Source organism: Crocodylus siamensis, chromosome 3 (assembly GCF_052110815.1).
Source record: "Crocodylus siamensis isolate JL-2025a chromosome 3, ASM5211081v1, whole genome shotgun sequence".
Lineage (NCBI taxonomy): Eukaryota > Metazoa > Chordata > Crocodylia > Crocodylidae > Crocodylus > Crocodylus siamensis.
In genome coordinates this window covers 106059153-106074308 of record NC_143397.1, presented here as the reverse complement: position 1 = coordinate 106074308, position 15156 = coordinate 106059153, and the positions used below count along the sequence as shown (strand labels likewise).

The window sequence follows — 15156 nt, the reverse complement described above, 5'->3', positions numbered from 1 at the left end:
CCAAGTAAGGAGAGACTCAGGATTTGGCCTACCATGAAATGGGGACATAGGGATCATTCTTTCCTCTATGCCCCACCTATTATATGTCTACCTCACCTGCCTTAAACCTGGTTTTGCTAGTCAAAGGCAATGGAAGCTGTGTTACTTGGTGTGAGGTCAACCCGTTTAATGCATGTCTACTACAGTGCAAATACTGTACGGGAGAACAGTCAAGAACAGAGTTGTTTCTTTTCAGACCCCTGGTTCTCCCTCCTGGTGGTGTCAAAGTCTGTGATTAAATCCTGCCATGCCATATCAGACACATGGGCAACAGGAACCCAGATCATCTAAGGGCATCCTTGCTTAGCCACCACATGCATGCTTTAGCTTTCTGTGAAGCCTCTGTCCCCAACCTCTTATCTTCCACTTTGCAGAAACAGATTCCACAGCTTGCCACCATGCAAGTGATGAAGGAGAAACGATGAGCTGTAGCTGCATCTCAGCTCTTTCTCATCCTTGTCAACTATGTCTTATTAGACAGACACACTGACCAGAAAGCGGTTCGCAACGCTTCAAGGCAGTAAAATAATAAACAGATTTCCTGAGCTTGACCAGAAATGACAGAACATATAGAGGGCATCCATCATAGAAATGGGAAGAAAAGTTCTTCAGTCTTGGTATTGGGAGATCTGTGTTCAGGTTTTCATTCTTCATGGGCCTTTTCTGGGACCCGAGGCAAATCTCTGTGGAGTGGGATGAACTGACTTCCTTTCTCCCACCCATTTTATGTCACACCTCCGGAAAGCGTAAGTTTGTCAGGGCAAGGACTTCTTTATGCTGTGCTTATCTACAGTGCTGGACGCACCAAAACCCCAGTCTTGACTGGGGTCATTCAGCACTACCATAACAAAATAATATGAATGACAAACAGAAAAGCATAGGCCAGATTCAGAGTTCCAAAGTAGTCCTGGTTTCCATTGACACTGCTTAATATTGGGAAGTGCAGGGAGGGGAACTACCAGACTGAGTCTCACCACGAGGAGGGCAGGACACGTAGAAGTCAGACGAGAGGAGACGCTGAGATGGAGAAAGGAGTGATGACTCTCAGGGTGAGAATTGGCTTATTTGATACTGGGTTGTTGTAAGTCAGATCAGGTCTTCATTGAGTTGGGCATTGAGAAATGTTCCTGACATGCTTTGAGTTTTACTCCACAATTATTGCAAAGCAGGAAGGCTGAATTTTATTTTCTGAGCTGTGTGCGCAGTGACAGCTGGAGACAACCTGAATGCCAACGGAGCCTGGATGTGTGAGTACCGGTTACTGTGTATTTGGACACGGCCTGTTGCAATGGAGGCTGGACTTGGTGGGGCTATAAGGTGCTACTACAGTATAAATGTCAAGTAATAAATATGCCTGCTTCTGGCCCCAGGAACGAAAAAGGCAAAATCCCTATTGATCCCAACCACAGCAGGATCATTATTATTTTTATTATTATTGTAATTGATGTTGTTAATCATTCTAATATTATAAAAGCCTTAGTCTGTCTCTGTCTGTCTGTAACGCTTTATCTGCACTCTGATTGGTTGTCTTGGCAGTCAATCACAATGCTTACTGAAACAACCAATCGGAGTGCTCCGCACAGCCAGAAGTGCTGCCATGGCAGCTCCCTCCCTCCCCCCGGTCCCTCAGTCCCCGCTGTCATGGTGGTGCTGTCCCTGCCGTCGCCCAGCAGGGCTGGAACAGTGGGGAGGCCAGCAGTGCTGCCCTTGCTCCCCTCCCCAGCTCTGCTCCTTGGAGGCAGAGGGGGAAGGAGTGGGGAGCAATCGGCCTGGACCCAACTTGGCAAAGGGGAGAGGGGAGCAGGGGGAATGGGGCCAAATGTGAAGCGGAGGCAGGGCCCGACACGAGGCTTCATCCCTGCCCACGACAGTGGGGACTGAAGGGCCGGACCGGGTGGGCAAGGCATGCGGGGCAAGTGGGACTAGAGGCAGAGCGGCAGCAGCACAGGGCATTGGGTTGCGGCATTCATCCTTACCTTGCCCCCCCATCATTCTTGTCGGGCAATTGTCTAGTAATAATAATAATAATAGCAACAACAACAATAGTGTGTGTGTGTGTGTGTGTGTGTGTGTGTATAAGAATACACACATACACGTACATATACATCTTTTATATATTATGATTATATATTATATTGATTTGCTGTTTTCTGATAAATAACAAAATAGTAAGAATTAATATTGGGTCATCCGGAGCCTGTCGTTGTCAGGGAAACTAAATATACTCCTGCCAATATGTTTTTCACGGCTATGGTTTAGTCTGGTTTACCATGTCCTGAGCAAGATGACTTCTTACTAAGCCACAGATCTGCTTTCCTCCCCCTCTTGGACTGGCAGACTCTCTTCCCCATCCTTTGTGTAGTGGCTGGAGTGTCTCATTGCTCATTGTGGGTAAATGATTTGGAGGGAGTGACACAGAGGAGGTGCACTCTGCAACTTTCCAATGTAAATTACATGGAAATTAGGCTTCTGTGAGGCCAAAGGCCCCTTTGGAATAGGGCCTTTAGTTAACATAACACTTGTGCTAAATGAAGCGGTTGACACGGCTTTCAGAGTGTAGTGCTGCTTTTAATTTACCGTGTGAAAGGGCTGAACCTCCAGTTCAGCGCTGCAGGGAGAGCCTTGCAAGGGGAAAGGATTTGTGACTTGTTCTTTCCAAACAAATTAGCATCGTGGCAGAGATCTGTGGGAGGGGTGGTCCTATTAAATTAAACATCTGCAATTTTTCTTTATATTTCTCGCAGGATGGAAATTATAACAAACCCACCCAGCCTGCTTCCTTTGGTGCTTTGACTTACAGTGTAAAGACCTTCCTCAGAGCCAAACTCAGGACAGCACTTAAATGTGATTTTAACTTGAAGCATGTGCTTTTGTCTCTCAGATTTCAATGGCACTTAAGTGCGTGCTTTAAGTGCTGTCCTAATAGGGAAGTTTTCCAAAACTGAGGCAACAGTGAGGTTATTCTTGGGGATCCTTATCACTTCTCCACTCTGCCCCGGCCTTCTGTCAATGTCTTTCCTGCTCCCTATAGTTGGTTGGTTGAAGACAGCATTATGTTCCCCACCCTGCACTAGCAAGAACCCCACCCCGAACCAGAGTTTATAGGTCTCAAAAGCCAACTCTGCTCTACTTTAAATTTCAAACATGGTACTCTCAAGCCAGGCTGGCCTTGTGTGGTACCCTTATAAAATGCCCTAAACAGCCATAAGAGACTAGTGCTCATGTTGATCCTGGGCCAGCTCTCTCATATGAGGGGGACCTGGAAATCTGAAGACAGCTTGCCCAGCTCCAGTTGGAGATCAAGGTAGCAAAAAATGATCTACTGGGATATGTCTTTGATGGGGTCCCAGCATGGCTCCATCTAGCTTCCCAGGGTTAGAAGAGATGCTATGATGTGGACCCTGATGAGTTCAACATGAGAAGAATTACATCATGAGAAGAGGGAAGCTTGGCCATAGCAGGGGATTGTGAATGTGCAACTGATCCTCTCAGCAGAAGGGCACCAGCTCAAATTCAGCTTGGTTTGGAGTGACTGAAAAATCATGGTCCCCTGATGGCTATTCAGTGGTTCTTTTGTTTCACCCTTTTTCCCCACAGAGGTTATGGCCCATCATACAGAGACATCATATCCACCCATTATATTGCACTCAGGTAGTGGCAGAGATGGGGCTCAGGAGCTTCTGCTTCAAAAACAAGTCTTTTCTGTCGCAGCTGAAGAAGCAGCTTTGTGGGAGCATCAAGCTTCATCTCCTCTGTTGGCTGAAACCTCCAGTATGATGGCACAGGCACTGAACTCAAACAGCTCTGGCACTGTCCAACAAATGTGAATGGGCACAAACACTTGTACTGCCTTGTTCGTTAATTATGGAATGAGGTTAAGGAGTCTGACGCCAACTCATACTGAACCAGCATCTGCTGTACAAACACGGTCAACACCAACTGGCATTTTTGTTGGCGATCTCAGTAAGGGAGTCAGGGACCAATTCCCTATCCATCCCTAGATATGATCTCCCAGAGGCTTGTCTGTACTGGGGAGTTAGTGCAAACTAAACTAAGGTTGAGGATGTATAGCACAGATTATTCTGTGCTAACCCCCTATGTGGCCACTCTAATTGTGAGGTAGCTTGTTCCACTGTAGGAGCCTCCTCGCTCAAAGGCACTCTGAAGGCCCATGCGTGTGCAGAACAGCTAACGCTCTGTAAATGTATACCCCAGCTTAGTGCACACTAGTCGCCTGATGTAGACACAGCCAGGATCAAAGCTGCAGCACGGGCGAAGGCAATGGGGTGGGGGAGGGAGGGTGCTCAGACACCACCGCTGCTCATGCTGTACCTGTTGTGTGAATGCAAAGAGGCACTGGCTGTGGGTGCGTCTACACAAGATGCTTACTGCGCAGTAGCCTAAATACACTGTGCAGTACTGTGCTGGTCAAAAACTGTGATAATAAGCTACTGCAGTGTTATTAGGCCACTGCGCAGTTAACGGTCACCAAAAAACCCCCAAATGTGCAGCGGTGCTACTGCGTGGTAAATGTAGTTACTGTGCATTCAGTTAGTACTTCATTAGGGAAGTACTAAACTAAATGTATGGTAGCTACAGCACATTAATGAACATGTAGATGCGCCCTGTGACTCCTGCATTAAAGATGAGTTGAGCTTTGCAGTGAAGGCAGGGATTCTGCCTCTTTGTCACACATGTAGGGACCAATATACCATCCCCAGCCTTGCAACACTTGCTCTGGGAGTCCAGGGTGAATTTTCCCAGAATTTAGAAAAAAAATCTGTTACTGTTTGAATTAAAATGAGTGTTTTAAACAGGCCATTGGATAATCAGGCAGCTTTGGTTTGGGGTGGGTGGGCAGGAGTGCTGCTCTGGCCCTTTCATGAGCTCTTGGCTCAGTCAAAAGGAAAAGAAATGGAATTCTTGCTAAATGACACCCCAGTGATGTCCTTTCTTCAAAGGGCCACCTGACCCTGCTCATACCGCTGTCAGGCTGTTTCACCTAAAGCAGCCTTGCCCATCTTAGAGAACAGAGAGGGTATGTAGGGCAGAGAAAGCAGGGAAGAGAGAATCTCCCGGGAGATGCAAAACAAGCTCCCTGGATTGCTAGGACTAGTGGCGACACGCGCCAGACAAAGAAGCTGGCATTCTATAAATGAGGCAGCCAGGATCAGCAATTGGCTGACTGCAGCAAGAGCAACCTCTGGGTCCAGGGCTGTGAGAGCAAAACGCAAGGAGGAAGCATCCACTTCTGCTGGAAGTTCACTCCACGAACCAGGTTCGAAGAGCTGCCCGCACCTCTGCTTTGAAAAGTAAGTGACAACAGCTTTCTCCTTAGCTCGGTGTTGCTGGGCTTTCATGCCTGCAATTACAACTTTCTTGAGTGCTCCCAAGTTTGTTTTGAGGGGCCCCCAGCAAAGCTTAGCTGGAGGAAGGAGCTCCTGAAGCCTGCTTTGGCTGTCTGTCTTGTCTGTCTAAAGTTGATAAAAAGGCAGCATATCAGACAAACTGAATAGGTATGAAAACAGCCACTTACAGGTGACTATTAATGGACACACTCTTTAGGTGTCTGTATTTTAACTCAAGCTCTTACCGTTTGCTAAAACCAGGCAAAAGATTTCAAGCAAGGAACAAATCTTTGTCACTTTTCAGCAATTTTTTAAACGAGTGTGGGTGTTTAAAAATACAGGTTATATAAAGAAACAGGGGTTTTGGTTTGTTTGTTTTAATATTGTAGGTAAATTCTTTTATTTGTAGCTTCATAACCAAACAGTTTGGGCTCAATTTTCTGTTGTCCTGGAATTGCTAGGGTCATTTATATCAATGAAACATGGCTATCAAATGCCACGGAATTCAAGTTGCTGGTATTTTAACCCCCTTTTCCGCCTTTTATGCCACAGAAAATCAGGCCCTTTGATTGAGAAATAAAAATTTTGATGGTCCAATGGCTTTTAGAATTTTAAAACACCTCTTTTAAAAGTTCTAAAATAAGCAGTAATTACATGATTCTTCTCCGTATTTTTGTACACTATGCCATGTGTAATAATGTGCATATATTAGTAGATGAAAATATTTAGAGAGGGCTTTAAATCCTTTGAGTCGCAGACATATATATTAAAAATCCATATTACATCACTGCTCCTGTACCCTATAGGCTATAGGGCATGCTTTGTGTTTTTGTGGGTGCGTGTATAGGGAATGTATGCATACATGACTTGCGATTATTTGAATAGTGTTCTAGGAGCATTGATTGAGATATTTTACCTTTTCCTATTATCTAATCAAAACTAATGTTAAGAACATATTAAAAATAATATGAATAGCACATTTAAAAAGCACCTAAATTTGTTCTTCTCTGTGCCTATTGAATGGTTCTAAATGCTGTGTCCTAGCTATGCATAAAGCTGTGCTAGCCTGAAAAAAATATAAATAATAAAAGGAGGTTATTTTTAAAGTAATTTTCAGAACTCCGGTTGCCATCTGTCAGAGCAGGATCGGGCCCAAAATGTATTTTTAGATCCTTTTTTCTACTGATTTTGTGTTCCTTTTTAGTTGTAAAATATTAAATATTCTTTATTTATATAAACCACTAAAGCTGCTGTAATACCAGGGCCAAGCCAGCAGACATGGTGTGAATAAACTCCATAGTCCAGCTGTGCTGCTGTTAGGAGGGAGTTCACACACCTAGTAGAACCTGGTCATAACAGCGGTGACCTGGACTCCGAATGCTCAGCCTGATGCTGAGCCCTTTCAGGCATTAACAGTAATACCCTTGAACACAGTGGAATTACACTGGTGTGGGATCAGACTGGCCTTTTTCTCCTTGTGGTTTGCATCACCATTTAGGAAGTAGGGTTTGTGCCAGGGAATCAGTCTCATAGGGGTTATGGTCTCTGTCAGTATGACTGAATTACAGCAGAGGAAATTCATTCCTGTGCACTGGTAGGGTGGTACCCAGTATAATCTTAGTCAGGTGCACTGGGAGGTTAATAAATACTGCGTGTAGATATTATGATATAAGCATATCACAGACCCAATCTTGCTCTTACTGATATCTAAGAGAGGCTTACTGTTTGCTTCTGTGGTAGAAGACCTAGGTCAGATTCAAGTGTAAAAATCGCCAGTGCCAAAAACCTTTTCAGACTGCACTTCCTAGCACAGTGTTGCAGCACCTGCCCCCACCTCCCCTCTGCCACACATCTGACCTTGCCATAAGTTTGCCCAAAGCTGCTTTTGGGCTCAGATCTCACATAATGAATGCACCAGCCCTGGTCCCATTCTCTCCACAGCATGGTTCTTCTCTTGCTAAGAAAGGAATGGACTTGTCTTCTGCACAAAGCAAAGCCAGATAGAGAGAGCAAACTGATATACCTCCAGCCTAAAGTGTAATCCTTTTGCTTTGTGGTGCTAGATATACAGGCTGAGAAATGCAACTAGTAGCATAAGTGGTGGGTTTACTTGGAGCAGAGGTTCAGGTGCTAGAGCAGGGGTGGGCAAAATGTGGCCATCCTATCTGGCCCATGGGGCCCCTAAAAAATTTAGAAAATTAATATTAATCTGCCCTGGGCTGCCTGTCACGCGGCTCTCGATGGCTTGCTGAAACTCAGTAAGCGGCCCTCTGCCCAAAATAATTGCCCGCTCCTGTGCTAGAGTATGGGCAATAGGAAGCCCATCAAGAATTCTTGGAGGTGCTACGGTTTTCTTTCTGGTCCTCACAGCACCAACACTATCTGTATATCACATTTGGTGAGTTACTTTGATAGAGGACTTGCCTTTAAAATGAAACCAGATAGAGCAGGGATGAGGATGAGGATTCAATGCTCATGGGCTGGGGAAAAGGCTGGGGTGGGGGAGCAGCAGGGCAACAAAAGCAAAATCAAATCTTATTGAATAGAGGAGAATTCTGCTTAATTCACACAGAGCCAAAGAGTCTTTCACAACATTTTGGTATAAACAACATTAAGAAGAAGGCTGTCCTAGGCTGGCAGACCTCACTCAGCACAAATTTGTAACATGGGCAGCAAGAGTTTGGCTCAAGTTTGAAGAGGGTGGAAATACAAATGCATCGACAAAAAGGAGACAAAAAGCGTTCCTATTGGAAAGCTCCTGTGAAAAGAGTTCTCCATGTACAGGGGAATTTATGTAATTAACTCTCCTCAGTATTAATGGAGGGTCTTACATGGACATTTTTGCATAGGAGAGAAATGGCCCTAGGATTAAAACCCATTGATTTACATGCTTAGCCTCTGGAAAATTCACTCAATTTTACTTTAAATTTAAATTTTTAATTTAAGTTTAAAATCAACTCAATGTCTCTGTTTTTAGCTTCATAACTTTGAGGCATCTGAAAAGGTGTAATATTTCCGAAAGCACCAAGCCCTCCCACCCTGCTCAAATCAGATGCCTTTTAAAATGTCTAAAGTTGAAGCACACCAAGTAAATCATCACTTGAAAATTCAGGCCATAGTTCTTTGTTCAATTGTAAATATTCTGCCCCAGTATCCTTTAAACATTGTTGTGCCAAATGAACTTGGAGTTTTTTTAGGCCTTCACTTTAGAGTACTCATTTTAGGAAGGACAGTTGAGTCCAGCACAATTTGTGATTTCTGTAAATACTGAACTTAGGCAGGAGGGCTCCTGGGATCAGAGTTTCCACAGAGTGAATTTTGTTACAGTTACAAACATTAGAAATAGTAAATAGCTCCCATTTCCAGGACTGTTTATACTGGTACGTTCCCCTACTCTGCGGTGTTTTGGAATGAATTATTTGGTAGTCACCTGGCAATAGTTCAAGGAGGTGTGTGACTTGAGCAAGGAAAGGAGCTCCTAGGTAGTTCAGAAGCAGCTTCTTTTCCCCTTCTTACATTTGAAAACAATCTTTCAGATAAAAGTAAAGCTGTTTAAAGGTGATCACGTACTGCTAAGCATTCAAATTATTTATTAAAGGTAGTTGTATTGTTTTACTAGCAGAAGGCCACAAGCAATATCGGGGCCCCAGTATGTTAGATGCTGTACAAGTGCAGTTGAAAGCCACAAGATAGAGGGAAAGCAGGAGGAATGGAACTACAAAGAGATGAGGGAATTACCCAAGGTCCCACCACCGGTAGTGGCAGAGGTAGGGGCTAGCACCCAGATTCCTGATTCCCCATCCAGTGCTCTATCTACCAAACCACACTGTCATTCCTTATCACAATGCCATTTAGCCTGCTCTTCCTGCAAGGAGGGTTCTTGTAGGAGCTCCTGGCAGGTCCTTGCAGAACCATGGCTCTCCAGGAAATGCAAGGAGCCATGGGAAGACAGTGGTGGTGGTGGTGGTGGTGTTGGCAGCTCTTGGTGGTGGTTGGGAGAGAAGGTGCCAGTGTGTAGGAGCCTATTGCCTCTGGCATATCTCAGGGATCTGACGGTATCAGAATGGATTTGGCAGTCCTGTATTTGCCCCTGACCCTCTTCCTCCCTCAATAGGTAGAAACTCTTATCGGGATTATTCCTGCATTGGTGCCATAAGCTGACATCCACATTTTACTTCCAATGAAGGTAATGAATTCTGTGAATTCAGTCACAAGGAGATCAAACTCCTTTCTATTGGGTTTGAAGCCAGGAGGCTTCAAAAGGCACAACTGCTGTGGCAATCCCTGCTGAACCTTCCTCTCCACACTGGGCTCAGTTCTGCAGCCCAGGCTACCATAAAATCCAAACGAAAAACAACAGGCCCCCTCTTACTTCCCTGCTTCAGTTTGAACCAATGCACACCAAGCACAGCTCAGCACTAGGTGGTTTGTCTGGCGAACTTTGGCCCCTGCTGTAAATCCAGCTCACAAGCAGCTGACTGATGGATGAAACAGGCACCATCTTTTGTTTCATCTCCTGTTATCCAAGGGCTGAAGGAAAATCCTGGTGCAATTGTATTAAATCACACTCAGAAAGAGCCAGTGGGCTTCTTCTCTGTTGGAAAAACAGTGCTGCCTTTTGTATTTATTAGTGAGGGGCTCACACTTGCTGCCAATGAGGGGTGGGGGTGTGTGGATTTCAGGATTGGGTCCCACAGGTCTGGTTTCCACCTGGAGTAATTCTGCTGAAACCAAGGAAATTACGGGCAGGAGGAACTTGATGCAAGGTGTTTATTTAATGACAATCTGTCAGTAACTCTTGAACTGCAGGCTGTCTCTCAGCCCCCTGCCAGCCCCCATGCAGTAGCCACCAATTCAGTGCCCTCTTTGCGCTGGAAAGTCTGAGCAGAGATGCTGTTTAGAAGCCAGGAAACTGCTGCTTCTTGAGTAGCCGGAATGGCTTTTAGCACAGCAAAGCTGTGTGAGAGCTACTGCCACTAAGGAGATCTTCATCCATTCTCTGCCTCCTTTAACCTTTTGTTAGGGCAGCATTTGGATCTGCATGGATCAGGCTCTTTATTTGTATTCTTATTTATCTGATTGTGAGGGAGCTGGGTAGGGATAGCAAGATCCCCCAGTAGCTTGTACACCTGAGGGCTTTTGTTCCTCCCCCATTACTTCATTTGAACTGCTCGCAAGTGACCACAGTGTCATATCTTCCCCTGTGTAGTTTGCTTGAGGTATACTTGTGTTACTTCCGCAAGCTCTCCTCTCATAAGCCTGAACTTTTTTTGGATTTTGTTTCTTGATCCAAAGTCCTTAAGCCAAATTCTGTTCCTGGTTACAGTGATTAAAATCCATAGTAACTCCACCCTTTTCAACAGACTAGTGCTGGAGTGGAGTGACGACACTGAGGAGCAGAATTTGTCTTTCTGTATTGAAACTGCCATTTACTTAATCTTTTTTCTGCGTAAGTGAATGTGGGACTTTTTATCTCGGCTTGGCAGAGGGCAACTGAAAGCATTTAATGATGAAGCCATACATGATTATTCCAATATATGAGCCTGTATTATATATGCACAGCACAGATGACGAATGAATGAATGGGTCTACAATACCTAGACAGCAGGGAAATGATACGCATTCCATAAACTGCATCAAAGAGCGTTAAATGGTTCAGTGCAACATTACTAGCAATCAGATGCTGCAAATAGTCTTGTATTGAAAGCCAAGCTGGGGAAAGAGAATCAATGAGGCAAATGAAGCATAAATCAGATCGTGCCTTGCTCTGCTAGCACCTTTGCAGCAGTAGAAGTAGCAGTGTCATAGGGAAAATGAGCATGCTAATGGGAGAAAGAAATGGACCAGAACTGTGATTGGTTTTGGTGACTTTAGGGTTATCACTGTGTCGGACTAGGCTGTGAGAGATCTCAGCCTGGATCCCTGAGCTAGACAACAGGAAATGTTGGGGTAACTGCTGCTGAGAGCATCAGGAGGAGTGAAGAGAGAGGAGGGAGATGATGGGGGGTGAGGGGGAGGCGTCTGGAGATGATGCTGTGAGTATGAGTCACCCATGCAGACATAGGCTTGGTAATGGGGATTGGGGAAAGAAAAGGACTGTTATTTGCTGATCTTGACTTGAACAAACGTCAGCAATGAAGGGATATGTTTTTAACATGTCACCCAGGAGCGAGACTGACAAAGACTGCTGTTTGCTTACAAGGCTTCTGTTCACAAATCCAGTATTGTCCTTCACAGTAAAAAAGCCAAGGAAAGGATGATGTGAAGAACTAGCCGTGGTCCTCTCTCAACAAATAATACCATTGAAACATGGAGATCCCATACCCAGAGTGATGGGAGGCCAAGAGCTCCCATTTATAATTCAGCAGGATTTGAAGAAATAAAGTGCACATTTATTCTTTGAAATGGGCACAAGGGACACATTAAATATAGATCCTGCAGGGCAAACATAAGGTGACAAATAGAAGAACAATGAAGGGGCTAAGATTCCCAAGTGGCACAATCCAAGCCAACATTTCTGTCTGAGATTAAAAATCTCTCTCTTCTGGAACTTGGAAATGTCTTTTTTTTTTTTTTAATTAATATTGTCAAATTATTTTATCCTCCAGTAAACTCCAGTTCTGGACATTTGGCCTTGGTATCAAAGCAAAAATCTTTTAACCACGTAAAAGCTACAGTTGAAGGCAGCAAAGCAGAGCCTGGGATTAGCCGCGAGAATGCTTTGGAAAATGAAATGGTACATTTTCTTCTTTCACATCAGGACAGCTGCTCTTGTGCCCTTAAGACTGCCTGCTTAAGGGTCAACCAACTCTCCCTGTCTCCTAGATTCCCTTTTTCTTAGTCTTGTCCAACCACAGGTTCTCCAAATCTGAGAGAGAGCCTGTTTTTCTGAAACCCTGTATTTTTATTTTGCTGGTCTCCTTCTGCTCCATCTTTAAGCTCAACAAAAGCTTCCTCCCATCTGGTTTCTAAAGCATCTGTATAAAAAAAATATCCCCACACACTCCATAAAACTTACTTAACTGTCTGTTAATTGCTGTGTTACCCTCCTAGCAGTAATGTCGAGAAATGTTGTTTATAGATCTAGATCTAGATCAAGATTACTCCTCATGAGAGCAGGGAGGAAAGGTTATTAAAAGAGGGCATTTGCTAGAAAAGCATTAATCAATTTGCTGCGTCATAATAATGAAAAGAATCAGTGCCTGCTACTGGGTTTGTTGGTAATGGGGGTTGTTAGAATGAGGTAGCACTCTGTGTGCATGTATTAGCAACACACACATATATGTATTAGCAACGTTTATACACACGCATATATGCATTGGTAATATATAAACAACACTGGTGTGTGTGTGTGTGTGTGTGTGTCCACACACACGCATCATGTTGTTTGTGTGAGTGCGCGTGCGCACATGCTCATGTGTATAAATGTTGCTAATACGCACATGCACACATACCTCATTCCAACAAACCCTGTTTATAACAACCCCCATTTCCAACAAACCCAGAAGCAATAATGATTTTTTCATTATTATGACGGAGCAAGTTGACTAATGCTTTTCTAGCAAATGCCCTCTTTTAATGAACTTTTCCCCTGCTGTCATGAGGGGTCATAGTAAGGAGGGCACATTTATTCCTGTACATCTAGAGAATTCATGGTGGTATAAAAAGTCAGGGAAAAGTGTTTGCCCTCCAGCCCCATGGCAGAGGGTGGGCCTTTCCTGTTCATACCAACCTGCACATCACTTCTCTGAATGGAATGATGATTATTTCCTACCAAAGACTGGGGGTGAGAGAAGACAGTGCAACAAGGTGCTGGTGATGAGTAATGCTTCTGATCTGTGCCTCCAGGGAGCCACAGGGAAGGGTTACTTAATTTAGAAAAAAAAGAAGAGCTGCAGAATTGACAGGTACTCATTCAGTCAGGGTGGGATTTTCAAAAGGTCTCAGCTCTGTCTTGACTCTGGTGCTAATAAAATCACCAGTTAAACTTTCACCAGTCTGTGAGTTAAACCATTTGAGAAACCCAGAAAAAGCACTTTAGAGTGAAAATTACTTCCCACTCCCTGCTGGACCTCTTTGCACTGCCAGGCCGGTTGGGCATCAGGCTCAGTGCCACATGTAGCTCGCAACACAAGCCAGCCAGTATTTTTCCACTGAATCTTTCTAGCTTCTACTTGATTTCCTCCCTGTTGCAGCCTTGTATTAGTTCTAAGGGCACTGCCCATTGCTGAGAGGTCTTCGCCCCCAGCACCCACATACTGATGAGGATTGGGAGGAGGACCAGCACAATGAAGGGTTCTCTTCAAGTCATAGCCAGGCATAGTGCACTAGCCCTGTTCTCCTGAGGGCAAGATTTCTCAGCCACTGGCAGATGTTGCATCCACATGAGCTTTGCTTGCTTGGAGCCTGGGATGGAGTAATGCATCAGTGACTTTACACCTCATTTTCCCCTTTTCCCTTTATTCTGGGGTTGACTAGGAGACAGGCTGACCCAGGCACAAGATGAAGTAGCCTCAGGGCTATTGTAACTTGTGCCACTTGGTGATGGCTCCCCAAGAAATATGACAGGAGAGCCATACACCCCAGCAGAGTGGGTGCACTGCTATTTTGTGAGCATATCCCATCCCTCCAAAACACCTCCCACAGTGCACCCACTCTGCTGGGGTTTAGGAGGAGAGGTGGCGCAGAGGCGGCTATAGATTCTATACTACTTGGAGGTCCCTTCTCACCAGAGACCGCTGGGTAAGTTAGGTATACAGCCCTGCAGAGGTGTTTGGGACAGTCAAGCTATGGACCCAAAAATGCACTTATGTCACCTCTGAGAAATATATTAGCTCTGACTGCAGTTACTTTGCCTGTGCTCAGAGTGTGGACGGGGACCTGCCTACCTTGGGTTTGTGGTTAATCCATGGCTAGACCAGGAGATACATCATTGATGCATTTCAAATTGCTATGGTGTTGCCTTCCATCACCAACAACATACCCTACTGTGGCCCAAAGGAGGGTCTTAGACCACTAACTGCCATGTATTGTCTCCTCAGTTTTGTAGCACCTCAAGGATGACCAGAAAGATCTTCACCAACACCAGAGAGAGGTGGAGGCAGCAGAATGTCAACAGCGCCTTTGCCAAGCTGAGGAAGCTCATCCCCACCCACCCTCCAGACAAGAAACTTAGTAAGAACGAGACACTGCGCTTGGCTATGAGGTATATCAACTTCCTCGTCAAGGTCCTGGGGGAGCAAGGCCTGCAGCAGACCTCAGTGACGGCTCGGGGGAGCTTGTTGGGGCTGTTCCAGCAAGCCCCTCATTTGCAGGGCATGGAGGAACTGACTCTGATTGAAGACTGTGGCGTCCCTTCACCCAGCACAAGCAGCAATATCCCAGAGTGCTGGTCAGAGACATCGTCTCCCTAGCAGGTTAGGACTGCTACAGTCCCGGTGTTAGTCTGATAGTGCCCTTCGCATAATTTGTGGATCATTTCCCTATGTACAGTATTTATTTGTTTATTCCAGTGCTGGTTTTATTCCATATATTTTTATTTGACAGGGAAGGTGGAAGAATGATTCCTTGGTAGGACAGTGGCTTGGATGGCTGAGTAGGGAACCCTAGGATCTCACAATGGTCCTTTGTTGTGATTTCACAGATTTCAAGGCTGGTGTGATCAGATCTCCTGTATAACATAGGTCATAACATTTCCCTTGTTGATTTTTGCAGTGGAAGGGATTGTTCTTCCTTGCAACGTGAGGGAATGTTCTGGAGGGCAATAGTT

General features: G+C 44.9%; 1 protein-coding gene across 1 annotated transcript; it reads left to right on the top strand.

Annotated features, from left to right (window-relative positions):
- Nucleotides 1-5240: 5240 nt before the first annotated feature.
- TAL2 (TAL bHLH transcription factor 2) lies at nt 5241-14800 on the top strand. The gene is made up of 2 exons (XM_090037247.1): nt 5241-5351; nt 14429-14800. Exon 2 carries the CDS (start codon nt 14447-14449, stop codon nt 14798-14800), a length of 354 nt encoding a protein of 117 aa, XP_089893373.1. The 5' UTR covers nt 5241-5351; nt 14429-14446.
- Nucleotides 14801-15156: the final 356 nt, after the last annotated feature.

Excerpts from the sequence above, each read along its gene's own strand:
- TAL2 (XM_090037247.1), top strand. The coding sequence starts at position 14,447 with ATGACCAGAAAGATCTTCACCAACACCAGAGAGAGGTGGAGGCAGCAG.